Here is a 27,987-nt window from a genome sequence, read left to right as displayed (position 1 = left end):
ATGGGGACCTCGGCTGGGGCCCTGTCCTCCCTCCTGCTGGGAATACTGCTCACATCCACCCCGGGGGCCCTGGGTGCCAACCCTGGCCTGGTCGCCAGGATCACCGACAAGGGCTTGGAGTATGGTAAGGAGCTCTGGTTGTTGGCTGGACTTGGCTGACCCGCTTGGCCCCAGGCGGCGCTGGGTACGGCAGGGGACACAGAGGGGACTCTCTCCCTTGGGGTGGTGCAGCCTTCCCGGCCAGGCAAACCTGGCTCGGGTTCTGGCCTCGTCACCCAACCCCTGGGCCACTTGGGCACGTTACTTGTCTTAGCTGTTCCCCACTAGCCAACAGAGATAAAGATTTGGGTGCGAGTAGTTGATTTGGGAGATTGATTCCGGGAAACACTGTAAGAGAGTAGTGATGTGAGATGAGAAAGGCAAGGTGGCCAGGAGAGGCGTATCATTAAACCAGCTACCGCCTCAGTGATGGGAACAGTTCCGCTGGAAAATTTTTGCTCGAGTTTGAAAACATATGCCTTAAAACTAGATGTCAGGGACTTCCCTGGCAGTCCAGTGGTTAAGACTCTGCACTTCCAGTGCAGGGGGCACAGGTTTGATCCCTGGTCGGGGAACTAAGATCCCACATGCTGTGCAGCACAGCCAAAAAATAAATAAAAAACAAAAAAATATATATTAAAAAAAAAACCAAAAAACTAGGGACTTCCCTGGGGGAGCAGTGGTTAAGAATCCGCCTGCCAATGCAGGGACATGGGTTCGAGCCCTGGTCCAGGAAGATCCCACATGCTGCGGAGCAACTAAGCCTGTGTGCCACAACTACTGAGCCTGCGCTCCAGAGCCGGCGAGCCACAACTACTGAGCCCGCGTGCCACAACTATTGAAGCCCACACGCCTAGAGCCCGTGCTCCGCAGCAAGAGAAGCCACCGCAATGAGAAGCCCGCCTACTGAAACGAAGAGTAGCCCCCGCTCGCGGCAACTAGAGAAAGCCCAAGTGCAGCAACGAAGACCCAACGCAGCCAATAAATAAATACATTTAAAAAATTGATGTCAGAATGGTGGTTACTACCCAGAAGGGGCACAGGGAGCCTGCAGGGGTGCTGGGAATGAATGCCCTGCATCTTGCTCTGGGCGGTGGCTACATGGGTGCATAAACATGTAAAAATTACCTGGCAATACCTTTAAGATTAGTGCCCTTTAGGTTACACCTCTACGGATGTTATACCTCAGTTTTAAAGAATTGGAATATAGTTGATTTACAATATTGTGTTAGTTTCAGGGATACAGCAAACTGATTCAGGGTTTTTTTTTTTGGCAGATTATATTCCATTATAGGTTATTACAAGATACTGAATATAGTTCCCTGTGCTATACAGTAGATCCTTGTGTATCTATTTTATGTGCAGCAGTTTGTATCTGTTAATCCCATACTCCTAATTTGTCCCTCCCCCACACCTTTCATAACCATGCTGTTTTCTATGTCTGTTTGTTTCTGTTTTGTATATAGATTCATTTGTAGTATTTTTTTAAAAGATGCTAAAACAAAGCCTCAGAAATAAACTGTCCAAGGGGCAAGGGATCTAGGGTGTTTATGTACCGCTCCCCTCAGCACTGGATGGAGGGCTGCTCCTCAAATTTATGGAGGCTCAATTGCCTTATCTGTTTACTGGGGTCATAACATTCCCTCAGGTAGAGCTGTTGGGAGCCCAGATTGGCTGGGGACAGAGAGAGGGAAATCAAGGAAGGGTTCTTGGAGGAGGTGAGGTAGAAAAGATACATTAACCAGGGACAAGAGATAGCATTTTCGCAGAGACCAGCTCATGCATTTGCTGGAGGGAGGACTGCAAAGTGGTATGAGGCGGAGTCGGGGACACCCCTGGTCATCTGTGTATACACACCCTCCCTGAGGGCAGAATCCTGGGTCTCACATACCTCAGATAAACAGAAGGTCCTGCTGAATGCTGTTTATATTGAAACGCTAGATCAGGCAAAATTTGCCTTTGGCTCCTTTCCACTGTGTAAATGTAACCAGTCCTCCAGAGTTGGACATTTTGGTCCTTTCTATATATATATATATATATTTTTTGTTTGTTTGTTTGTTTGTTTGTTTTGTTTTGTTTTTTCCGGTACGCAGGCCTCTCACTGTTGTGGCCTCTCCCGTTGCGGAGCACAGGCTCTGGACGTGCAGGCTCAGTGGCCATGGCTCACGGGCCCAGCCGCTCCGTGGCATGTGGGATCTTCCTGGACCAGGGCACGAACCGCTGCCCCACCAGGGAAGCCCCTTTCCATATTTTTAATGACATAAACCCTGCATTTACTGAGTACCTGATGTGTCAGGCACCAAGCAAGGATGCTTTTTTAAATAAATTAAATTTAATTAATTAATTTATTTTTTAACATCTTTACTGGAGTATAGTTGCTTTACATTGCTGTGTTAATTTCTGCTGTATAACAAAGTGAATCAGCTATACATATACATATATCCCCACATCCCCTCTCTCTTGTGTCTCCCTCCCTCCCACTCTCCCTATCCCACCCCTCCAGGTGGACACAAAACACGAGTTGATCTCCCTGTGCTATGCGGCTGCTTCCCACTAGCTATCTATTTTACATTTGGTAGTGTATATATGTCACTGCTACTCTCGCACTTCATCAGAGCTTCCCCTTCGCCCCCTGTGTCCTCAAGTCCGTTCTCTATGTCTGTGTCTTTATTCCTGCCCTGCAACTAGGTTCATCAGCACCATTTTTTTAGATTCCATATATGTGTGTTATTTGTTTTTCTCTTTCTGACTTACTTCACTCTGTATGACAGACTCTAGGTCCATCCACCTCACTACGAATAACTCAATTTCGTTTCTTTTTATGGCTGAGTAATATTTCAGAGTGTATATGTGCCACATCTTTATCCATTCATCTGTCAACGGACATTTAGGTTGCTTTCATGACCTGGCTATTTTAAATAGAGCTGCAATGAACATTGTGGTACATGACTCTTTTTGAATTATGGTTTTCTCAGGGTATATGCCCAGTAGTGGGATTGCTAGGTCATATGGTAGTTCTATTTTTAGTTTTTTAAGGAACCTCCATACTGTTCTCTATAGTGGCTGTATCAATTTACATTCCCACCAACGGTGCAGGAGTGTTCCCTTTTCTCCACACCCTCTCCAGCATTTATTGTTTGTAGATTTTTTGATGGTGGCCATTCTGACCAGTGTGAGGTGATACCTCATTGTAGTTTTGATTTGCATTTCTCTAATGATTAGTGATGTTGAGCATCCTTTCATGTGTTTGTTGGCAATCTGTATATCTGCTTTAGAGAACTGTCTGTTTAGGTCTTCTGCCCATTTTTGGACTGGGTTGTTTGTTTTTTTGATATTGAGCTGCATGAGATGCTTGTATATTTCAGAGATTAATCCTTTGTCCATTGCTTCATTTGCAAATATTTTCTCCCATTCTGAGGGTTGTCTTTTCATCTTGTTTATGGTTTCCTTTGCTGTGCAAAAGCTTTTAAGTTTCATTAGGTCCCATTTGTTTATTTTTGTTTTTATTTCCATTTCTCTAGGAGGTGGGTCAAAAAGGATAAGCAAGGGTGCTTTTTATCCTGTCAGCCCCTTTTTGCTTTGCAATGATCTCTTTTAACCCTCATGCCATCCCAATGAGGAAAGTATTATTATCATTGCTATTTGACCGACAGAGAACACCGAGGTTGAAAACTTGCTCAAGGTCACCCACCTAGAAAAGTGCCAACACCAGAATCCTAGCCCTAAAATCCTTACAGTCTATTCTACACAGGCTAGATGCCATGAAGGACAGGAAAGAGGGTCACCCTCCAAGCACACAGCACTCCTCCCTCTCAGAGCTGCTGACAAAGACATTGTGTCCTCATCCATAACATGGGCATGAACATAACTACCCCACCAGAAATGCAATGATGCCCCTGTGTGTTTCTCTTGCTACTTGGTGCTCTAGAGGGGCTCAATAACCTGCAACTGCAGTTAATGCTAATCAGGAAGTAGACCTCTTTCCCCAGGGCAGGTGGGAGCCACTGAAGTGTTTAGAGGGAGGGAGGCAGGCTGACTACGCTGACTCCCAGCTTTTTCCCATCCACAGTGGCCCAAGAGGAGCTGGTGGCTCTGCAGAGTAAACTGCATGATGTCACACTGCCCGACTTCAGTGGGGACGCCAAGATCAAATACCTCGGCAATGCGCACTATGAATTCCACAGGTGGGGCTCTGAGGTGACTGGACAGGGGCCCGGGGGTCCAGAGAGGAAGGGAGGGAGAGCCCCAGGAGTGGCTCGGGACGTCTCTAGGGCAGACGGTGGGATGGTTCCTCGCAGAATTCAGAGGGAAGTTTTGGGAGGAACTTGGGCCCCTTCATTCATTCATACAACAAATATTAATGAAGACCCGCTAGCTGTGTGACCTGAGCCTCAGCTTCCTTATCTGTAAAATGGGGATAATTTGCTGCCTCTTTGGAGTGATAATCCAGACTCTGGCCTGGCCACTGGATGTAGCCTGGAAGGGAAGCTAGACCTTAAACATTGTTTTAAATAAACCTTAAATTTTGGATGTAGTAGCCCTCTTAGCCCTGAGGTTGGCACATCTGGAGGAGTCAGCTAACGTTTCCTGGACGCAGTGGCATTTGAGCTGAGTCTTCAAAGGATATTTAGACCTGAGCAGCTGATGCTTTTTTAAAAAAAGGCATCAAACACTTTTTGAAGGATTGACAATGGAACGGGGGCAATCGAGCCCACAGCTCATCACGTACCTCTCTGCTCACCACTGATGGCTTCATTCAGTCCTTTTTTTATTCAGTCCATCAGTAAACATCTATTGGGTACCTACTGTGTACCGGGCAAAGAAGATGGAACTTGACCATTCTCTTCCCACTGTTGGCTCCACAATCCATGTCATCTTGGTTTGCTTCTCTCAGCCCTTTTGTGTCTCTTCTTGAGGCTGCCTTCGGCCTCTTCTGAATCTGATTCCCCCACCTGGAGGTGTGGAGGAAAGTGATGATGGGGTGCATCTATGCACCCTACTCAGGATCCCAGCCAGGGGCACATGAGCTCTGATCCTGACTGTGCAGCTTTGGGCAAATACATCCCTTCTGAGAGGTTCTATGTCCCCCTCTGTAAAAAGGGAACCTGAACAGTGCTGAACCCACCTGTGAGACAAACTGACATAATGCATGTAAAGTACTTGGCATGGCCGCCTGGTCAGCGCAGGGCACACAGCAGGTACGTGTGGGGAGCCAGAAGCCTGTCTGATGCAGGCTCAGCTGGTCTAGTCCCCGTAGGATGGGGGCGAGAGCAAGACCCCTGCTGAGGCTGGACCTGCCTCTGCCTCCGGGCTGATGCCGCTTCTGTGGGTCTCTCTCCAGCCTGAACATCCACAGCTGTGAGCTGCTCGGCTCTGCTCTGAAGCCCCTCCCCAGCCACGGCCTGCATTTCTCCATCTCCGACTCCTTCATCAGAGTCAAGGGCAAGTGGAAGGTGCGCAAGCGGATACTGTAAGTTGACTCTGCTTCCAGGCCCTCGGAACCTTGACTTTGGCTTTCATTCCACCCTTCCTGGGTCCAAGGTGTTCCTAGCTTCCCCCATAGCAGACCCCAAGGCAAGAATTCAAGTGCAAGTACTTTATCTGGGGAGCGACCTAAGGAAACATAGAGGGGGTGTGCAGAAGTGAGGTGGGGAAGAAGGAGGTCAGCTTGGCAGCTACCGGAGCTCAACCCTCCCAGGGACCCCTGGCGACAGTGTAGGCAGAGCACACCTCTGAGGTACCCCAACCTCCTGTTTGCCATTGGTCAAGGGTAGCTCTCAGGGGCACGACCTCTCCAGCACTTTGAACTGTTCTCTGACCTCTGAGGTCCTTGGATGGAAGGTGGGTGAGTCTCCTTGGGCTGCCATAATGAAATGTCACAGACTAGGGGGTTCAACCAACAGAAATTTATTTTCTCACACTTCTGGAGGCTGCAAGTCCAAGATCAAGATGTGGGCAGGTTTAGTTTCTTCTGAGACTTCTTTCCTGGGCTTGCAGATGCCTGCTCTGTTGCCATGTCCACACGTGGTCATCCCTCCATGAGCCAGCACCCCTGGTGCTTCTCTGTGTGTCCAAATCTCCTCTCCTTAGAATGACAGATTGGACTCTAGCCCACCCTAATGGTCTCATTTTAACTGAATCACTGTCTCAAATACAGTCACATTCTGGTTACTGAGGGACCTTCAACATTTGAATCTGGGGGGACACAGTTCAGCCCATAACAGGAGGGCAACTATGGGTGACCTGACCATATAGACACTGGAGACCTGCCCTGTCCTACACAGTAGCCTCTGGCCACATGTCCTTACTGAATACATGAAAAGTGGCTGGAACAGATGGGGATCTGTTGTAAGTGTGAAACACCATATTTGAAGATTCAGCACAAAAAAGAACATAAGAAATCTCATTAATAATTTTTACATTGATCACATGTTGAAATGATAATCATATACTATTAAAATGATTCTCACCTTTTTCCTTTTTTTAATGTGGCTGCTAGAAAATTTTAAATTACCCATGTAGTTCACATTATATTTCTGTTGCACAGCACTGCTTTAGAAAGATGCTCAGTATATAGGTCATCTATATTTGCATATTTATTCAATTTCCATGACAGGAATGAGGCCATACTCTTCAAGATCTCTTATATGAGCATACGAATATCTACCTCATTCTTTTTTTTAACTTTTTTTTAAGATTTTTTTTTTTTGATGTGGGCCATTTTTAAAGTCTTTATTGAATTTGTTACAATACTGCTTCTGTTTTATGTTTTGGTTTTTTGGCCACGAGGCATGTGGGATCTTAGCTCCCTGACCAGGGATCAAACTAGCACCCCCTGCATTGGAAGGGGAAGTCTTAACCACTGGACCACCAGGGAAGTCCCTGTAGTATTTTTATTCAGGTGAAATTCACATAACATGAAATTAACCATTTTAAAGTATACAATTCAGTGGCATCTAGTACATTCACAACGTTGTGCAACCACCACCTCTACCTAGTCCCACAATATTTCCATCACCCCAAAAGATGCTCCACACCTATTAAGCACTAACTCCCCATTTCCCCCTCCCCCAGTCCTGGGCCACCACCAACCCGCCTCTGTCTCTATGGATTTGCCAATCCGGGACATATAAATGAAATCGTATAGTATGTGACATTTTGTTTCTGGCTTTTGTCATGTAGATAATATTTTTGAGGTTTATCCACACTACAGCATGCATCAGTGCTTTATTCTTTTGTATGGATGGGTAATATTTCACTGTATAACTAGACCACATTTGGCTTCATTCTTTTTAAAGGCTGCATAGCATAGATGCCCACAACTTATGGAACCTATCCCAACTAGTTGACATTTAAGGTTGTCTCCTCATTTCTTGCTATTACCTATGATGCTTCAGTGAGCTGCCCCACACATACATCTTGACTGGACGAGCCACAGAGTAAAGACGTAGAAGTAAAATAACTGGGCCAAAGGTTTGTGGTTAAAATCAGGATAGATCCCACCAGCTTGTGTTCTAGATGTGCTTTCCCAACCGGTGTTTTGTTTTCCCATATCTTCACAAGCACTGGGTATGAAAACTTCTAAACTTTTTATCAACCTGTTAGGTGAAAACTGACATCATTGTTATTTTCACTTTTAATAACTTCTCATGTGCTTATTTGCAATTGAACTTCCTGTTCATATCTTTGATCCCTTGTTTTTCCTTTTGTCCTTTCCTTATTTCTTTGTATAGCCTTGTTCTTTGTGTATTAAGGAAATTAACTCATATATTAGCCCACATGTCATGGAAATTAGCTCTTTGCCTGGATCAAGAAGCAATTTTTTTTTTTTTTACTTTGCGTATGGAATTTTTTTGTTGCTGTTCACTAAAGTTTTAATTTTCAGTGCTGGCAAGTTTATCCACCATTTCCTTTAGGGCTGCTGAGACTTAGATCTAACCTAGAAAGGCTTTTGCCCATCCCTGACCATAAGTAAATGAACCCAAGCTTTCTTCTTGATCTTTTATGGTCTTATTTGTAATAAATCTTTGCTTTGTAATAAATATTTGTAATAATTTTTGTAATTAAATTTTTACTGCAGCTTCACTTATTTGGGGCTAAGAATTGAGATTTATATTTTCCCCCCAAATGGTGGCCGACCCTAGTCTAGGAATCAATTACTACTTCTCTTATCTCCTCTAGGAAACTAGATGGCTCCTTTGATGTGACAGTCAAGGGCATCACCATTTCAGTCAATCTTCTCTTGGGCAGCGACCCCTCTGGGAGACCCAAGGTCGCTGTTTCTAGCTGCAGCAGCGACATCCGTGATGTGGACGTGCACGTGTCGGGAGATTTGGGGTAGGTCACCATCGGGACACTCACCAGCTTGACCCCTGGCTGCAGCCACAGGCCCATTTAGCCCAAGGCCTGGTCACCCATAAGCATGAGGGTCCAGGCGTAATGCACGGGTATATCACGTGCACTTGGAGGTAATTCTTTGGGGGACCTGCTGAAATTAACAGAAGCAGATTTACGCTCGGAGTACTGGTGTGCCGTTGCCACCAAAAGACAAACTTCACCACCAACAGGCAAGTGCAGTCTGGCTACTGAAGAAACACAAAGGCTTTTGGCCAAAGGAGAGTTTGTGGAAAATATATAAACCCTTGAGCAAGTCTCTTCAAGTCTCAGTTTTGTTGATTAGAAAAACATGGGTTCTCCAGCCCCTCCCCCAAATCTACTGACTTTGGGGCACAGCAGGGGGCTGGGATGCCAGAGGCACTGAATCAGTGAGTGTGCTGGGAACTGGGACTCTGCATATTCATCCCATCTAGGGTTCTGGGACACAGCAGGGGACCAGAATGGGGTGGGGAGGGCTCCCTCGGGGACTGGCCTGGCTCTCCCTCCTGCCCCACTGTCCCTGCGTTCAGTGGCAACACACTGTGCTTCTCTCCCCAGGTGGTTGCTGCATCTCTTCCACCATCAGATCGAGTCCAAGTTCCGAAGAGTGTTGGAGAGCAAGGTAAGAACGTCCAGGCGGCTGGCGCTGCCGGGCCACTCGAGGGGCTCGGCCCAAGTCCTTCATGGGCTCTGGCCTCGAACAGCCCTAGGGGCTGGCCCAGGCACCCTTGGGCTCAAGGCCCAGAGAGGACAAATCAAGGTCATGAAGCTGGCGTGCGGCAAAGCTGGGGGCAAAATGTAGGTCTCTGGACTCCGAGTCTATCCAGTTAGACAGGAAGGGGTTAGATGCTTGGCCAAGGAGCCAAATGGGGCTGCTTGGCTTTGCTCACTGCCCGCCCCGGCCCTGCAGGCCACAAACGCAAAAAAGAAAATCAACACTTAGGTGGCTTCAGAGACCAAGCAGGAACCTTCGGGAGTGTGTGGACCAGGTGGGAGTTCTGGTTCCTACCTGGGCGATGAGCACCTGCTTTGTACGCGGAAGCAGCAACAGAGTGTCAGTTCTTCCCGTTAAAAAAATTATGTGAAATCTCCAAATTTTGGAATCTCTGGCTCAAAGAAAGAGGTTTCATGTTAACTTTCAGTTCTCGCACTCACTTCGCCCCAAAATCCCATTTCTGGGGTATCATATACCTGGAGCTGTGTCTGTAGCAATGACTGTGCTTGGGAAGGAGAAAGTAACAGAGGAAAAAACAGGCGCACACACCGCTCTTGGTACAACATCTGGTTTGGCTTTGAGTGCCTCCTGGTGGTTGAAGAGAGAATAGCATGCAGACCCCGCAGACTGGATGTAGCAAGCTGCCTTCTGTTCCCTGTCTTATCCTGGTGTCCTGGGGTCTAGGTGAGCTTGGGAAATATGCCAGCCTCCTTCTCAAGCACCCCATTGCCATGTTGCCATGCCTTTCTGAGTGGGACATAATATTCTTCAGTGGTTTGGATTTATACTCCCCTGCTGATGATGGAGATAATAATGATTAATAATAATAATATATAAAAATAGTACCATATTACAATTAATAATAATATAATAATTATCAGGGTAATAAGTTACCCTGATAATTATTATTTTGATAAATTAATATAATTAATGTTATACAGAATGTGTCACTCTATATAACTATTCTTATTTATAATAATAATGGTGGTTATTTGTTGAGCCTGTGGTTTGGCTAAGAATAATGTACTAATCACTTCACATAGGCAATGCCGCTGGATCTTAACCACAGCCTCTGAAGGAGATACCGTTTCCCACGTTTGAGGGAGAAGGCTCTGAGTGTGGAGTAACTTGTTCAGTGGTCACCTTGTTGACAGGAGGCTAGGTCAGGATTTGAATTTCCTGGAGCTGGGAGCAGCTTGTACCAAAGGCCTTGTGGGGGCTGGTGTCTCAGGAAAGATGGAGATCTCTCTCCCCTGACCCCTGATCTTTTTTTCTTAAATTTATTTAGTTATTTATTTTGGCTGCGTTGGGTCTTTGTTGCTGTGCGTGGGCTTTCTCTAGTTGCGGTGAGCGGGAGCTACTCTTCGTTGTGGTGCGCGGGCTTCTCGTTGCAGTGGTTTCACTTGTTGCAGAGCACGGGCTCTAGGCGCACGGGCTTCAGTAGTTGTGGCACGTGGGCTCACTAGTTGTGGCTCGCGGGCTCTAGAGCGCAGGCTCGGTAGTTGTGGCACACGGGCTTAGTTGCTCAGCCGCATGTGGGATCTTCCCGGACCAGGGCTCAAACCCGTGTCCCCTGCATTGGCAGGCGGATTCTTAACCACTGCGCCACCAGGGAAGTCCTGACCCCTGATCTTTATAGGGCTTCAGAAATCTTTCTCCCGGGGCAACTAAGAGCCTGGTGCAGGACCGTTCGGCTTCCCCATTCAGGGAGGGATGTGGTATCTGACTAGCAGGGCTAAGAATAATGAGTCCTTGCTGAGTGCTTACTCTCTGGGCCATACACACTCATCTTCTTATAACCTCACCCCACCCCCGCCAAACACCCTGGAAAGCACTGGGCCTTGTCACTGTATCCTGAGGTGAGGACCCCAAAGCAGAGAGAGATTCTGCAAAGGTCACACAGCCAGTGGAGACTTAGCAGGATTTGAACCCAGGTTTTCAGACTTCCCTACTACACCCTTAACCACTGCCCCAACCTGCCTCTCTGGGAGACCTTACTGCGTGTCTGGAGCCGAAGCACCTGAAGGCCTCCCTTCCCCCATTGGGTGAGGTCGACAGAGTTTCCTGGCTCCTTTGAAACCAACCATGAAGGTTCCTCACCACCTCTTTCCTTTATTTCTGGCATCTCCCCATTACCAAACTCTTCTCCCAGAAACTAGGCCAGCTGCAAAGGGAGGTAAAGATTTCACCCCTTGTCTGCCCAATCCCCAGCCTAGTCCTTCCCCACAACCCTGTGCCTGGTTTATGTCTGCTCACCCTTTAGCTTGCCCTTAAAATGCCACCTCTTCAAGGGAGCCGTCGGTGACTCCCTCACTAGGCCAGGGCCCCATCCATGCTCTTGGACCCCCCTGCCCACGTGCCCCTCCCTCCACTGTATCTGTGCATCCGTTTGCACCACAGGTGATAGCTGGTTAATCAAAAAAGCTGTTTAAAGTGAGGACTCACTCATACACACCTGAACAAAGAAAATATTTACATATGAATCCAATGTTTTAAGATACAGTAAATGTAAATGCAGTTGACCCAGGCCCAGAACTGTTCTTTGCAAACAGTCTCTTGATTGGCATTGCACTGTCCTTTCATTCAACAGGCATCTGCTACAAATTCCAGCTCAGATTTCTTTAACCACAATGAGAATCTAAAGACATTTGCAAAGCAATCCCAATGCAGAATCCTTCTAGATTTTTATGATTGTCTTCCTTGTAAGCTTTTCTGGTCCACACCAATTTACCAGCATTTTCTTTAAGCAACTCACCTTTCCAAAACACTTACTATAGGTTTTTGGGAATTCCCTGGTGGTCCAGTGGTTAGAACTCCGCGCTTTCACTGCCGAGGGTGTAGATTTGATCCCTGGTCAGGGCACTAAGATTCCTCAAGCCCTGAGGCATGGCCAAAAAAAAGAAAAAAAGAAGAAGGAAAGAAAACGTAGGTTTTCATAGAAACGACTCGTCTCAGTCGTATTTCATGGGTTTACATAAGAAATAATTTGAGAGATTGCAATAACAAGGAAAGCAAACAGGTTAGAGAACACACATTTCCTTTTCTTGAGACGCACGCCGTTCAACTGGGGCAAAAAATTCTGAGTGCTTAGTGTGTGCGGTAGTCCGCTGGATGGGAGGGTTCAGTCTTCCATGGGCAGCAGGGGACATGGGGACTATTGATCAATCCAGCTAACCTGTTAAGTGATGACATTTAAGAAGTATCTGCATTAAGTATACACTTATTTGTGTGGCCATTGCTACTTATTGTCTAGTTCTGCTATTTCAACTCTAGACCCTGGGAGACCAGGGCATCCCAAAGGCAAAGGTCCTTCATGATGGAGTTTCAGGCAGTGCCTCTAGCCATGTCCCCTCATCCGCTGCGTAGGTGACTACCTAGCTCCGATTTCCAGTCCTGGGATGGACTTTGACAGGACCAGCTGGACCCTATTGGGGTCGACATGGGGGCCGACATGTTTTTGATCATTTCTACTTTCTCAGTACATCATAAGCACTTATACATTTTTGTAGAATCAATGACCAGTTAGCAAATAAGTGAAATAATGGAACTAAGGCAATTAGCACAGGGCCAGACCAAAGCCAGGGAACTCACTCAGGCTTTCTCTTCCCATATTTTTCAGATTTGCAAAATAATCCAGAACTCGGTGACCTCTGACCTACAGCCTTACCTCCAAACTCTGCCAGGTAGGACACCCCACCCATCCCTGGGATACTTGATTTTTACTAATTTTTATAAGTGCATACATGTACCTTATAAAACCTTACATGGAAGAGAAGTGTTGAAAGTTAAAATTAAAATCCCCTTTTCTCCCCAAATTTTCTTCCAAGAGGTAACCTATTTCCTTTGAATGTTCAAATATAAATATACACATACATAAGCATATGACTATACATTCACATATGTATTCCTTTTGTTCATGAATATATGTGAATATGCATAATTATGAATATATATGTTAGTCTATAATAATAGAGACATTGTTCTTTTGTAACTTGTATACTTTGGAGATCTTTCTACATCAGCACATATAAATTGATCTCATTTTTTAAAACTTTTGTGTAGAAGTTAATACGGAGAGAAAAGTGCTCAAATCATAAGTGAAGAGTTTTTAGAAACTTTTCACGAACTGATCACATGCACGTACCAGCTTCCAGATCAATATACAGAACACGACTGGCCTTTCAGAGTCCTCCCGTGTCTCCTTCTGACACTGCCCACCCCTCAGGGTGACCACTAACCCAGCTTCTGCTAGCAAAGATTAGCTTTGCACTTTGTACATCAATGGAACCATACAGTAGAGTCTTTTATCAAGAGCTGGAGGCTTTCTCTATTCAACTTTTTTTTTAAAGGATACACATTTTATTTATTTATTTATTTTAATTTATTTTATTTATTTATTTTTGGCTGCGTTGGATCTTTGCTGCTGCGCGCAGGCTTTCTCTAGTTGCAGCGAGCAGGGGCTACTCTTCGTTGCGGTGCGCGGGTTTCTCATTTCGGTGGCTCCTCTTGTTGCGGAGCACGGGCTCTAGTCGTGTGGGTTTCAGTAGTTGTGGCACGCGGGCTCAGCAGTTGTGCCGCACGGGCTTAGTTGCTCTGCGATATGTGGGATCTTCTCAGACCAGGGATCGAACCCATGTCCTCTGCACTGGCAGGCAGATTCTTAACCACTGTGCCACCAGGGAAGCCCTATTCGACTTTAAAATATGAGGTCAATCCATATTGTTGCATATCGTGAGTTCATTCTCCTGCTGTGTAATCCACCGTGTCCATGTCTCTCCATTTATTTATCTATTGTACTATTGAAGCCCATTTGGGTAGTTTCAGTTTTAGACCATTGTGGGTAGGTGCTGTGAACATTCTACCTCCTGTGGATGCATGTCTTTGGGTATATACCCAGGAGAGAAATTACAGGTTCTTGTGGTGCACATAGGTTCAGCCTTAGCAGATCCTGCCAAACAGTTTTCCAAAGTGGTTTTAATAGACCTCTTTTTTTTTTTTCCTTTGGCCACGCCACGTGGCTTGCAGGATCTTAGTTCCCTGACCAGGGGTTGAACCTGTGCCCCCTGCAGTGTAAGCACAGAGTCCTAACTACTGGACCATGGGGAATTCATTTTAACAGCTGCACAGTGTTCTATCTTAATGGATGTCTCCATTTATTTAATAAGTCCCCAGCTGCTGGATAGGTAGGTTTGTTGCCGTCCTTTGCTATTGCCAACAGTGGGGCAGGGAGCGCCTCACACCACCTCTTCCCCTTCAAATGTAGCAAGTGGAGGCCCCGGATCTCGGCTACGCACATAAAGTTGGCAGAAACAGGCCCTGGCAAATTGTTGCGGTGTTCTCTCATGCCTTGGCCCCCAGGTCCTCCACACTCACCTGTTGACATTCCCGTTCAGCAGAGACCCAGGCAGGCACAGACACGCAAGTGCTTGGGACAGAAAACTCCCGTCCCTCCAGGGCCTTGGAGGGGAGTCTCTGGGCCCTTTGGACATGGCCCAGCCTTCCTGGTTATTTGGTTCGTACTGGTAGGAGGCTGGTTTCCTGGAAGATCAAGGTCTCGGTTGTAAACTTGGGGAGCAATAGCTTTGGCTGGAGAGTTTTTCCTATTGTGTGGCTTCCTAGGTGTGGAAGGGCTGCCAGACCTGAGCTCCTCCTGCCCTCAGGGGTGTGTGTGTGTGTGTGGGGGGGGGGCGGGGGAACTCCTCCGGCTCTGGGCTAAGCATACCAGCCCCCTTGTGGCTAAGTCACCAGTGGAACCGAAGAACCCATGTCAACTCTTTCTTGGCAAAGGAATTCTTTGCCCCCAGCACTGGGCTGGGTGGAGGGTCTTAAGGTAGAGGGGCAGGGGGCTCTGAAGAAAGTCACAGAGAGTGTGGGTCAGCCAGAGCCCTCACCCCTTCTCCCTCGGTCTGCCTCCTAATTCTGCCCTTCCCCCGTTCAGTCACCATGGAGATGGACATTTTCGCTGGGATTGATTACAGCTTAATGGAGGCCCCTCAGGCAACAGCGGAAATACTGGACGTGATGCTTAAGGTAAAAGGGTCTGGGGCGGGGGGCTTGGGCGTGTCCAGGCCCAGTGCGGGGTCGCCTCAGGGTCAGCCCTTCCTGGGGCCTCTTGTTCTCCTGGCTTCAGATCTGTCCTCATCTCCCCGTGGTTCCCACTGTGTCAAGGGCAGGGCGATATGGATTGCTGCGGGGTGTTCCCAGAGCCAGGATCCTCCCACGGTGTCTTTTTTTGTTTTTTTAAGCTTTTTTTTTTTTGGCTGTGCCTGTAGCTGTGGCGCACGAGCTTAGTTGCTCCGCGACGTGTGGGATGTTCCCGGACCAGGGCTCGAACCTGTGTCCCCTCCATTGGCGGGCGGATTCTTAACCACTGCGCCACAAAGGAAGCCCCTCCCACACTGTCTAAATCACTTAGGCCTTGAAACTTCCCTTCCCCCTTCCTCCCCTCTTTCACCTTTCCCACCAAGCAGGTGAGGTCAATCAGAGCTGGCCCTCAGTGGTGTAGAGGAGCTGGCCAGGAGGTCCTATAGGTTAATAGACCAAAGCTTCTGCGGATCGTTTCATTAAGGGATTCTGGATACACACTTTGATCCAAAGGAAAACATCCTTTTTATTTTTTAATTTTTATTGGATTATAGTTGATTTACAATGTTGTGTTAGTTTCAGGTATACAGCAAAGTGTATCAGTTATACATATACATATATCCTCTTTTTTTTTTATGTTGGGGGGTAGGAGTTTTATTAATTAATTTATTTACTTTTGCTGTGTTGGGTCTTCGTTTCTGTGCGAGGGCTTTCTCTAGTTGTGGCAAGCGGGGGCCACTCTTCATTGCGGTGCGCGGGCCTCTCACTATCACGGCCTCTTGTTGCGGAGCACAGCCTCCAGATGCGCAGGCTCAGTAGTTGTGGCTCACGGGCCCAGTTGCTCTGCGGCATGTGTGATCTTCCCAGACCAGGGCTCGAACCCGTGTCCCCTGCATTAGCAGGCAGATTCTCAACCACTGTGCCACCAGGGAAGCCCCCTTTTTTTTCTTTTTTTAAGATTCTTTTCCCATATAGGTCATTACAGAGCATTGAGTAGAGTTCCCTGTGCTATACAGCAGGTTCTTATTAGTTATCTATTTTACATATAGTAGTGTGTATATGTCAGTCCCAATCTCCCAATTTATACCTCCTTCCCTTATCCCCTGGTAACCATAAGTTTGTTTCCTACATCTGTGACTCTACTTCTGTTTTGTAAATAAGTTCATTTGTACCCTTTTTTTTTAGATTCCAAGGAAAACTTATTTAATGGTGGAGTTTCAGGCAGTGCCTCCAGTCCATGTTCCCTCATCAGACTCTATAGGCAACTACTTAGCTCAGATGTCCAGCCCTGGGATAGACTTAGAAAAGTTCAAATGGATTCTATCTCTCTCTCCAGGGTGAAATTTTTAGCCGTGATCACCGCTCCCCAGTTGCCTTCCTTGCGCCTGTCATGACCCTTCCAGAAGAACACAGCCGAATGATCTACTTTGCCATCTCTAATTATGTCTTCAACACTGCCAGCCTAGTTTATCACAAAGTGGGATACCTGAACTTTTCCATCACAGATGACATGGTGAGAATCATAGCACAACAGCTCCCACAAATGACACTGTCTCCTTCCTTCTTTCCTTTCCACGCATTTACATCAGTGAAATAGTAAATCATGACTAAGAAGAAAGATCAAGAGCAGGAAAATATGTTAGTATGATTTCCCTTTTCACTTCGGCTGCCAGAAAGCTCAAAGTCAAAGTTCTTTCTCCCTTAGAACAATTGTGGAAGACTTTGTGGCTTGCTTGTCTGTCTTTTACTTTTCCCTCCAGACTTGATCTGTTATTCTAATTCATACTTTCTTTCATCCTGATGGTCTGTGGAGGTTTAAAAAAAGATTTTAGTGAATGGGGCAGGACAATAGATACACTGATAAATGCAAAAGTTACATGGAATAGAAAATAAAGACCAAGTTAAAAGTAAAGCACAATTTTATAAAGACACTGGGCCCCCAAATTGATTTTTTTTAATATCACGAATCTCTGCAGGAGCTTCCTGTAGCCAAAATGGAAAGGGTACATGATTTAGTGATCCACAGCAAAAAGGAGAGACAAAGTCTTCCGAGCACTTAGCTCTGAAATAACTGTCTCTTTGTATAAAGAGATGTGGCTTTGTATGAAGGTTACTGAATTTTAGAGTGGATCACGTGGTTAATATTTCTTTCCGTTTCTTTAATATCTCTGGGGTTTAGATGGATGTTTCTTGTAGCTCTTTGTAAAAGCGAGGCCTCGTGAACAATGTAGGGAGGGTGGCGGAAACACAGTGCAGTCCAAACTGGATGGTCCAGCCTACCCTGGTAATAAATTGAGGACCAGCAGTGACGGATGGAGTGACATGTGTCCTTTGACTCCCCCACACCCAGGCCTTTTACTTCCATGGCCATGTTTGAGTCACCCTTCCCACCTGTGGTACAGTCCTTTCTTTCAGTGGGTGGGATTACGGTAGCTGTGTTTTACTGAGCGCTCACCGTGTGCTAAGCCTTGGGCTAGATGCTTTGTACCTACCATTTCCCTCAGCCCTCACAGTGACCCAACAAGTGGGGACGATAATTATCTCCATCTTATAGGTGAGGAAGCTGGGGCTCAGAGAGGTAAAGGCACTCACCTGACATCACATAGTCACGAAGCCAAGAGTCAAACCTAGATCTGCGTGATTGAAAATCTCACCCTTGTGGATCCTCTGATTGAGTCGTGAGTGTCACTTATGGCCCAAGGAGAGCAGTCAGGATCCCAAGGACTCGTGTGCTCATGGTGGATGCAGAACAGGCGTCTCGCCATTGCTATGGTAACCCGGAGCAGTCAAGAAGCTACATTATTGGGCTTCCCTGGTGGCACAGTGGTTGAGAGTCCGCCTGCCGATGTAGGGGACACGGGTTCGTGCCCCGGTCCGGGAAGATCCCACGTGCTGTGGAGTGGCTGGGCCCGTGAGCCATGGCCGCTGAGCCTGCGCTCCGCAACGGGAGAGGCCACAACAGTGAGAGGCCCACGTACCGCAAAAAAAAAAAAAAGAAGCTACATGATTGAATATCCCCCCACTTCCCCAACTCTCTTCAGACCTTCGGCTCCAGCCGGAGCACCTAAAACTTCTTTGTGTCCCTTTGCCGCAGGTTCCGCCTACTTCTCACATCCGACTGACCACCAAGTCCTTCCGCGCCTTCTGCCCCCGGGTAAGGCTTCCCTCAGCCCTCAGGGTGCAGGCTGAGCCCCCAATACTTCAGGGGTTTTCTTTAAAACCTCCACACTCCTCTCAGCTTGACCAAGAGTCAGAAGGCCAGCAGTGGGGCCCCCAGTGAAGGCCGTGGTGCTACAGGTTTGGGAACTCCCTTCCCTTCAAGGCCCAGATAACAGAGACCTGAGCCCTGTGTCTCATGGGACCACAGGTTGCCCAGTCTTTTGTTGACGATCTCTGACAATACCAAGGAATGCCGACATGTCCCACAAAATGTATCCTAATTAATAACACCAAGCAATTACAGAGGGCGTACTAGGGGTCAGGCACTGTTCTTGGCGCTTGAAAAGATTATTTTTTGAATGGATAATAAATTCTCACTGTTCAAGATTCAGAAGACATAGAAGGTTATAGAGTGGAAAGTCCCATCCACTCCTGTCCCCTAAACATCCAGTTCACACCCTGAGTCTATCAATATTGTCAGATCGTACACATCTTTCTGGGGCTATTCTAGTATATGTGAACAAATGTATGTCTTTCCTCCATTTTTTTACACAAATGGAGGTATACTTTACACTCCATTTTGTACCTTACTTTTTCCCTTAGTATACCAGGAGATGATTCCATGTAGGTAGATAAAGAGCTTCCTCACTCTTGTTTTCTTGGGAATCCAGTCTGCCATTGTATTATGGATGGACCATAGTTTGGGTAATCAGTCCCCCATGGAAGGACATTTACGTTGTTTCCAGTCTTTTGCTACATCAGTGTTGCAGTGAATAACCCTGTAGCTTGGTCTTTGCTGGACTAAGCTCTTCATGTTCCATATCTCATTTAATCCCACAGAAATCCACCTGTCCTGTCGCCTCTCCCCTACCTTCTGAGTCCCCCCAAGACACAGCTCAGACAGGTTGTAGTGTTTAAAGTTCCTTGCAGAAGGCTTGATGATGGCTGAGAGGAATTATAACGGTGGGAAAATGGTTGAACTTTAAATACTGCGGTACCTGGGTCACGTCCTTCCATAACATACCCTCACAGCAGGCCCTTTCTCTCCCTAGAGCCCCACAAAAGCCCAACCTGCCACCATGTTGTCGGCATTAGCTTTAGAGGGACCTTGGCTTCATCCTGGTTCCAACATCCCTTTTGCCCAAAAAGAGGAGGAAACTCTCCCTCTCCCTTCCTGCTCACATCATAATCAACCTGACACAGAAGCAGCTCGGGTCACCTTCTTAGTCAAGTGGTTTACCTCCTCAACCTCCTAAAGATCTCCCTTTTACAACTGAATGTAGATTTTATATTTGCATAACCAAAAAGCTCATGGGACTGTCGTTCCTCCACCAACTTCCCCCGTAAAAGGAACAGTCTTGACCCCAAAATAAATTCTAATTAAAAGGAAAATTGCCAGCTCTTTGAAATGGTGGGATCTAGGCGTGCTGTGCTTCAGAAACAGTGGTGTCTGGGCTTTGCATGTGCAGTTACCTGAGTGTGATGGGGGTATAGAGAAAAAAAGACCTCTCACCCATTGCCCAGGGAGGGGTGTGGAGTGAAAAAGACACCAGCCTAATCTTTCTGGAGGACAATCAAGCTTGGCAATCAATAACTGGCAGAAGCTTTAAAAATATCCCTGCCGGGGGCTTCCCTGGTGGCGCAGTGGTTGAGAGTCCGCCTGCCGATGCAGGGGACGCGGGTTCGTGCCCCGGTCCGGGAAGATCCCACATGCCGCGGAGCGGCTGGGCCCATGAGCCATGGCCACTGAGCCTGTGCGTCCAGAGCCTGTGCTCCGCAACGGGAGAAGCCACAACAGTGAGAGGCCCGCGTACCGCCAAAAAAAAAAAAAAAAATCCCTGCCCTTGGACTCAGCAATTCCATGTCTAGGAATGTATCCCCCAAAATAATAGCCAAGGGTACACAGGAGAGTGGTCTTTAAAATGGCAAAACCTTGGAGACAACTTGATGTGCAATAATGTTAGATCAATTGCAGTACCCATGCACAGTGGAATACAATGCATCCATGAGATATGTGACACAGACTCCGTATGTCTGACGTGGAAGGATATCCGGTTATACCTTCAAGAGAAAAAGGCACAGAGCATTTTGTGGAAATTAAACCAACCAAGAAGTGTCCTCAGCTTGATCTGACTCCCTCAAGGTTCTTCCAGCAAACCTGCATGTTTCCTTCTCTTGACATAATTTCTTCATTCTGCCCTCAGTTAGCCAGGCTGTACCCCAACATGAACTTAACGCTCCAAGGCACAGTGGTCTCTGCCCCGTTCCTGAACTTCAGCCCTGGGAATCTGTCCTCAGCTGCCCAGATGGAGATTGAGGCCTCTGTGCTCCTGCCCAACTCCATCAAGGAGCCCGTCTTCTGGCTTGGTGTGGTAAGGTCCAAAGGCTTGGCAAACATTGCTCCCTTTTCCTACATGCTTTTTCCCCCACTCCGCACCTGGCTAATTCCTTAAGATAGATCTCAACTTAAGTATCACTTCCTCAGATAGGCCTTTCTTGGTTGCCCTTACCCCTGATCTACCTTAGGCCCCTTGTCATTTTTTTTTCCTTGTGGCACCCTATTATTTTTCCTCATAGGACTTATTGTAAAGATACCAATGTAGCTGTTTGCAGGTTTATTTGCTTAATGTATGTTTGCCCAACTAAGTGAGTCTGGGCTATTGTGGGGAGGAAGGCAGAGGGGATCTTTGACCCGTTGCTCTGCTCTGTATCTATAGCTGACCCCTGAAGACTACATTTCCCAGGCTTCCTTGCACTGACTTCCAGCTAGGTCAGCCAATGGAAGACACTGTCAGGAGAACAGAGGGTGGGAGGAAGGAAGAAGCCAGAGTATTTCTTCTTCTCTCTTTATCTTGGACAGAGACTCAGGCACTGACTGTGTCTCCTCCGTGGTGCCTCCCCAATTCCTCCCTCTGTTCCTCCAGTCCTGGGGTGGAAGCAGCTTCCCACCTCTGCTAATCTCTGAGTTGCCTCTCCAACTCTTTTTTAACTTCTCAGCAATTCCATCATTTGTATAACCAATCCCCTGTATGAAATTCCCTCTTGGTTAAATATTGAGAGTTGTGTCTCCCTTCTCAATGGACCCTGTCAAACAGAGAAGGGATTCTGAGTTTTTTGGGGGTCCTGCTCACAGGATGGAGAACTTTGCTCTCTTGTTCCAGGTTTGAAACTCAGCAAGACAAATTTCTAGAAGAGTAATTGCTCCCAGATGTTATATCTGCAATTTGATATTGTTGTTATTGTTATCAAAATTGTTGTCAATATATTTTATTTTATTATTTTTTATTTTTATTATTTTGGTAAAGCAGAAAAGGATAGCTTTATTGCTTTGCCAGGCAAAGGGGAACACACCAGACTTCTGCCCTGAAAAACTACATGTCCCCGATATATTTTAAATTAAAACATAAGCTATTATTATTACTACTATTATTTACTCGGGCTGAACCTTGGCCCTGAGATAGCTAGAAATGGTCCCTTTAGAGATCTCCAGGCATAGGCCTCTATACCTTCTCTTGGTAGTATGTTCAAAGTTTAATTGCTATCATAGTCACCAATTTCAAGTAAAAATATTCAAGTCCAAGTTCAAATGTTTATTGAGCACCCATGATGAGCTTCCTGGGAGTCTAATCTAGTGGGCAAGTTCCGGCTTTAACTCAGATGTTTGCTTAGAGGAGACAGCAGGTCCTCATAGTTATCCGTTCTGTACATGACAACCTCCTTATTTAGACCTGTTTCTTTCTACTGGAATTACCAGGCCACTAATGTGTCTGTCATGTTGACCTTCAACACCAGCAAGATCACTGGATTCCTGAAGCCAGAAAAGTAAGTCAGCCTCGTGACTTACATGGGGGGCGCTCAACTGGGCTCCATCTGACGCTTCAGCTGATTCCCTGTAGCTGGAGGTGGGATGTAACCAGATCCCCCTGTCAAACCGTGGGGCCCACGGTTTGGGAAGGAAAGTTAAATTTTACCCCAGTTGGCCCAATTCCTTTGGCCAACTGGATCTGCCTCCATAAACTTCCTTTTCACCTAACCCCCATTACTTCCAAATTTCTAAAGAATTTACTAATACTGCTTTTTCTTAATCTATGAATTTTAGACATCAGCAATATTGACTTCCTGAAATTATAGAGACTGAGTTCTTTTATGCTACACACTTCCCCTCTGCAAGTCTTCCCAATAAGGTTGTATCATTGTTTTGGTTCCTCAATCACCTTTTTCACTCTCACTGCTACCACACCCTTGGCCCTGTGCCTTCTCAAGCTGGTGTCTCCTCCTTTCTGGGGATCCCTACATTGCTTAGGTTTCCCTTGAACATAATGCCCACATCTCTGAATCTTCTCTGATTTGTTATAGGATACAAGTGGAACTGAAAGAATCTAAAGTTGGAGTATTCAATGTAAGTTATTATTGTTTTTATTTATGAAATGATTAGGGTAATAATTAATTTAGAGTATTTACTAAACAATGCTTTGGCACCTATAATAGAAAATAGAAAAGGAGAAGAGCTACTCTCTGCCCTAGAAAAGCATAGAAGTTCTTGAAGACAGGAACCATAGGGCAGAGGAACAGTTACCCCCCCATATAAGACAGTATAATTAAATCATCTATTGGACAGAATTCTTTTAACTGCAAAGAATAGAAAGCCAACTAAAAGTGTCTTAAGCAAACAGAAGGAATGTATAGGATCATAACCAAAAAACAAAAACAAAAAAGCTAAGGCTAGAGGTTTCAGGCATAGCTGGATCCAGGTGTTCAAATTAGTACATCAAGAATCTCCAAGGGAAGGGGAGAGGGGCGATATAGGGATAGGGGGAAAACGGTTATTAAGGGATTATATAAAATCATGTGTGTGAAACTTTTAAAAATTGTAGAGCACTACAGAATTTAAAGAATCTTTCATTCAATTTTTTAGAAAGAAAAAATATATATATTCCAAAAAAAAAAAAAGAATATCTCTCCATTCTGCTTTCATCTGTGTTGGCTTCATTCTCAGGCAGGTTCTTCCCACTGGTGGAAAACTCACAAATTTCCTGTAGTTTCTTTTTTTTTTAACCCACCAAAAAAAAAAAAAAAAGCCCTCGTTGGATTAATCTATCTTGGTCATGTGCCCATTCTTTAGCCAATCACGTGGTCGGAAATTGGACAAGGTCAGTTGGCTGAGCTTGGGTTTAATCTACACTCCCCAAGCCAGGATTTGCAGTCCCAAACCACACGGACTGAGACTGGAAAGGAGGATTGCCCAGGAGAAAATAGGGACTATTATTAAAACAAAAGGAATTGAGTGCTGGGCAGGCAAAACCAAAAGATGATTTCCACAAAGAGGAAAAAGAATGGGAAGTTTTACGTGGGCTGAAACAGTCGAGGAGAGATTTCTGAAAAGAGGGAAGGTGAGGTGATGGCAGCTGCTCACAAGCCAAGGAGGAGATGGAAAGACTCATCTACAGTAGTTGGCTTCCTTTTTACCATCCTATGGATACTGGTTCCCTCTGACCACACTTTACCTGCCCCCCACTTCCCAGACTTTCCCTCAAGTAGAAGTGGAAAAAATACATCAAGTGTGGGGAGAAACATTGCCCACAGGGACCCTGAGGGATGACTCCTTTCAGAGTACAAAGGCTAAAGTCAATAATGACACACTAATATTGTATCTGTGCATGGCATGTAAAAATGTTCTATGAAGTAAATTATTCATATGTAAAGAGTCACAAAAAGACATCCTATCATGTTTTCAGAACATCGACTGTAAAAAATAAGACCTGTAGGGCTTCCCTGGTGGCGCAGTGGTTGAGAGTCCACCTGCCGATGCAGGGGACACGGGTTCGTGCCCTGGTCCGGGAAGGTCCCACATGCTGCGGAGCGGCTGGGCCCGTGAGCCATGGTCGCTGAGCCTGCGCATCCGGAGCCTGTGCTCCGCAACGGGAGAGGCCACAACAGTGAGAGGCCCACGTACCACAAAAAATAAAATAAAATAAAATAAGACCTGTAGAATCAGGTAAATCTGGATTCAAATTCAGACCCTGCTGCCCGATTTCTAGCAAGTCACTTTCATTCTGTGGGCCTCAGTTTTCTTATCTGTGAAATGGGGACATTAATATTAACTTTGAAGAGTTCTAGTGAAAATTGAATCAGGTGTAGATGTAATGCTCTGAGCCCTATACCTGGCACATAGCGAGTGTTAAAAGTTGGGTTTCATAATTTTTGTTTTGATTTAAAAATCTTTTTTATTATATAAGTAACTTATGAAAACATTTCCACTGTAAAAAGAAAAATTAACTACTAAAGATAAGGCTAAGCCAAACCTTGATGTTCTTCCTGGAGGATAGATAGTTGGGTGTGTAGTCTTCCAAATTTTTCTATCCCTTTGTACACGTATAAATGTGCATCTCAAAATAGTTTTATCTTATAAAGTAGTAGCATGATGTAGGTATCTACCTGAAATTTGCTTTTTTTCAAGCCTTTTGCCATGTCAGCACATACAAAACCACCCCACCCACGGGGTGGCCTCTCTGGAGGTTTGTTGGTGGGCAAGATGGTACATGTGGTTATGGTGTACCTCTCCTATTCTCCACCAGGTGGAGCTGTTGGAGGCGCTGCTCAATTACTACCTTCTCAGCACCCTCTACCCCAAGGTCAATGGTAAGTATCACTATGGATTTTTCCAAGTCAAGAGTGGACACTGCTCTTTCGGGGAAAGAAAGCTGGGACCAGGGCTCTCCTGCAGGCTGTGTGACCTTGGGCGAGTCACTTCTCTTCTCTGAGCTTCAGTGGCCTGTCTGTGAGACGGGAGTGTTGAAGTCGGCCTCACCTCATTCCAGGCCTCTAAGGAGGGTTGAGGATAGGGGCAGTTTTTGGAACACAGTAAACCTCCTCCTAAGAGAGAAAGAGGGGCTCACAGAAGTGCCCACACACACCCTGAAGTGACAGGTGAGACTGAGAACCAAGTTAATATACAGGGTACAAGGCAGCCCACCTCTAAAATCACATTCCCCAGTTAGTTGCCATCTCCCTGGTCAAAAAATAAAGCTTAAAGAGACCCTGCTTCATTTGGCTACAGTAGAAAGCAGGATGCAGGTGGGGGGCAGAGAGCAAATGCCCACTGGATTCTTATCATGAGTAGACGCTGCCCCATCCCTGCCACTGTCTCCACAGAGCACCATGGCTGAGGGCTCAGGCTCCTCTGTCAGTCTGTCTGGTATCAAATCCCAGTTCTTCCACTTTCTAGCTATGGAACCTAGGACAGGTTACTTGGCCACTCTATGCCTCAATTTCCTTATCTGTAACATGGGAATAATAATCCCAATCTTTGGTGGTAATTAAATGGGAATATACCATGTATAGGGTTTGCAGAGAGGAACTTCTTGGTGTAAAATTTTCTCTGTAATTATTTATTAACAAATCTCTCTCGATGTTTTGCTGCAACCTCCAGATAAGTTGGCAGAAGGCTTCCCGCTCCCTCTGCTAAAGCGTATTCAGCTCTATGACCCTGTTCTCCAGATCCACAAGGTCAGTGGGTTCAGCAGGGTTCTGAGGAACTGGGGAGGGGGGTTGGTTAGCTTTCCTGGTTTGCAGGCTATAACTCAGTGGGTGGGACCCAGCCCAGCCCTGCAGCTGGGAAAGCCTCCACGGGGGTGGGATGGTTCAGGGTCAGCTGGATGCCATGAAGCCGTCCATGTGTCCTTTAGAAGTGGCACCTCTATGGGGGCAGGAGGGATTTGACACAACCTGTGTCACAACTTTCCACCCCCCGCCGCCCCGTCCCCCGGCCGTGGGTGACCTGGGAGAACCTCAAGACCAGCTCGTTTTAAAAATACAGCAATCCTAGCCATGCCAACAGCTCAGGTTCTGAAAGCCATTTGTAAGTTTTTAAAATTTCTTCTAATTTCTTGGGAATTCCCTGGTGGTCCAGTGGTTAGGACTCAGCACTTTCATTGCTGAAGGCCCGGGTTCAATCCCTGGTCTGGGAACTGAGATCCCACAAGCCGTGTGGTGAGGCCAAAATTAATTAATTAATTAATTAAAATAAAATTTCTTCTAATTTCTTAAGTGGAAGAGCTTTGATGTATTAATAGATACATGTTTGGTGTGCCGTCCCTCAGAGACCTATTGCCCCACCACACTCATAGCTTGACTTCTGGTGTACTTCCTTCCAGCCTTTTGTCTCCTCCAAGCATTTTTTGAAATTGTTTTCTTGTTATGGATAGTTGCCTTGCTAGCGCTCAGACCTGTTTTCTTTTGGTTGCAGTCTAGTCTCCCTTCCCCCCACCAATGTTAAATTCTGTCCCAAGCATGCAAGGGACCATAATTTACTTAACTATTTGAATACCAAGGAATATGTCTGATTCTTCACCAGACTGTCCACTCTTCTGACCAAGCATTTTATGCGCCATCTGTGCCCCACGGTTCAGGTTATCTTTCTAGAAGAGCATCCGTAAGGTGGGATGACTGGGTTGGCAGGCTTGTGAGCATTAAAGGAGATGCTGCTTTGTGCCTGGTACATAGTCAACATCCAGCAAACAACAGCTACTAAAGAGAGGGACAGGCAGCAGAGCGATCAGGAACATTGAAACAGAGATCAACTGAGACATTTGAAAAACAAATATCCCGAGCCCTTTTGTGTCCAGAGATACTCAACATCCAACTATTGTTGAGAGTTTATAAGGAGTGAGACAGATCATTGTTCAAAGCAAGGACTGAGTGACGATTCATGCAGCTGGCCTCAGTTTTCTCCTGTGTAAAGTGGGGTGTAGCCCAGACCTCACTGGGCAGTTATGAAGATTAGAGCTTCTAGCTCAGTTTGGCACCATGGAAGTCATTAGAAATTTGTTAGATTGACCCTTGAACAACACGGGTTTGAATGGCCCCATGTCCGTGTATACGCAGGTTTTTTCAATAATAAATACAATACTATGGTACTACACACCATCTCTGCAGTTGGTTGAATCTGTGTATGAGGAACTGCGGCCGCGAGGAACCGCGGATACGGAGGGCTGACTCTAAATTATACGTGGATTTTCCCACCCATCGGTGCCCCTAACCCCGCAGTTGTTCAGCGGTCAACTGTATATACTATCATATCCAATAAAAATTTGAGATCAGCTCTGCCCATGTGTTTGACCCCCAAAGGCAGGGGATGGTTGCTGTGGGAAAGAATTGGATTTTGCTCTGAGTTCCGAATTCCCACCCCTTTGGTGATGGAAACTTATGAGGAAGTAGGAGAATAAACCCCAGCAGCTCACAGTTTTGTCTTATTCACCAAGGAGAGAGAATTTAGGTGACACAGGGGACATTTATGAGGTTTGCCAGGAAGCAGCAGCTTGGGAGATGACAGATTAATTGCCACCTTAGAGAAGGTAGCTGGCAAAAGCTGTGCTTTATGGAGACCTTGGGAACAGAGGCACACGCTCGTTTTACGCACTGACCTGCTTTCTGGCAGAGCTTGTGCTTCCCCAGACGTGGGCCTCCCTTTAAATCAGAGATGCATCTTTTTGGAGTAGAGGATGCTTTTACCATGCTGTCCTGTCTTGTCTCTCCTAGGACTTCCTGTTTTTGGGCACCAACGTCCGGTACCTGAGAGTTTGAGGACAGGGCGAAAGACAGGGCTTGGGGGCCAC

The 27,987-nt window shown here is 46.2% G+C and overlaps 1 protein-coding gene across 1 annotated transcript; it reads left to right on the top strand.

Annotated features, from left to right (window-relative positions):
• Positions 1-27,955, top strand: LBP (lipopolysaccharide binding protein). Its single transcript, XM_060124425.1, has 15 exons — positions 1-124; positions 4,109-4,223; positions 5,381-5,509; positions 8,221-8,376; positions 8,974-9,037; positions 12,750-12,813; positions 15,069-15,160; positions 16,551-16,727; positions 18,309-18,368; positions 20,578-20,745; positions 22,128-22,195; positions 22,730-22,772; positions 24,949-25,012; positions 25,803-25,879; positions 27,911-27,955. The coding sequence occupies exons 1-15, from the start codon at positions 1-3 to the stop codon at positions 27,953-27,955; spliced, it is 1,446 nt and encodes a 481-aa protein (XP_059980408.1).
• The last annotated feature ends 32 nt before the right edge of the window (positions 27,956-27,987 follow it).

Source organism: Lagenorhynchus albirostris, chromosome 15 (assembly GCF_949774975.1).
Source record: "Lagenorhynchus albirostris chromosome 15, mLagAlb1.1, whole genome shotgun sequence".
Classification (NCBI taxonomy): domain Eukaryota; kingdom Metazoa; phylum Chordata; class Mammalia; order Artiodactyla; family Delphinidae; genus Lagenorhynchus; species Lagenorhynchus albirostris.
The sequence above is the reverse complement of the archived record's forward strand: the minus strand, read 5'-3'. Positions and strand labels throughout refer to the sequence as shown.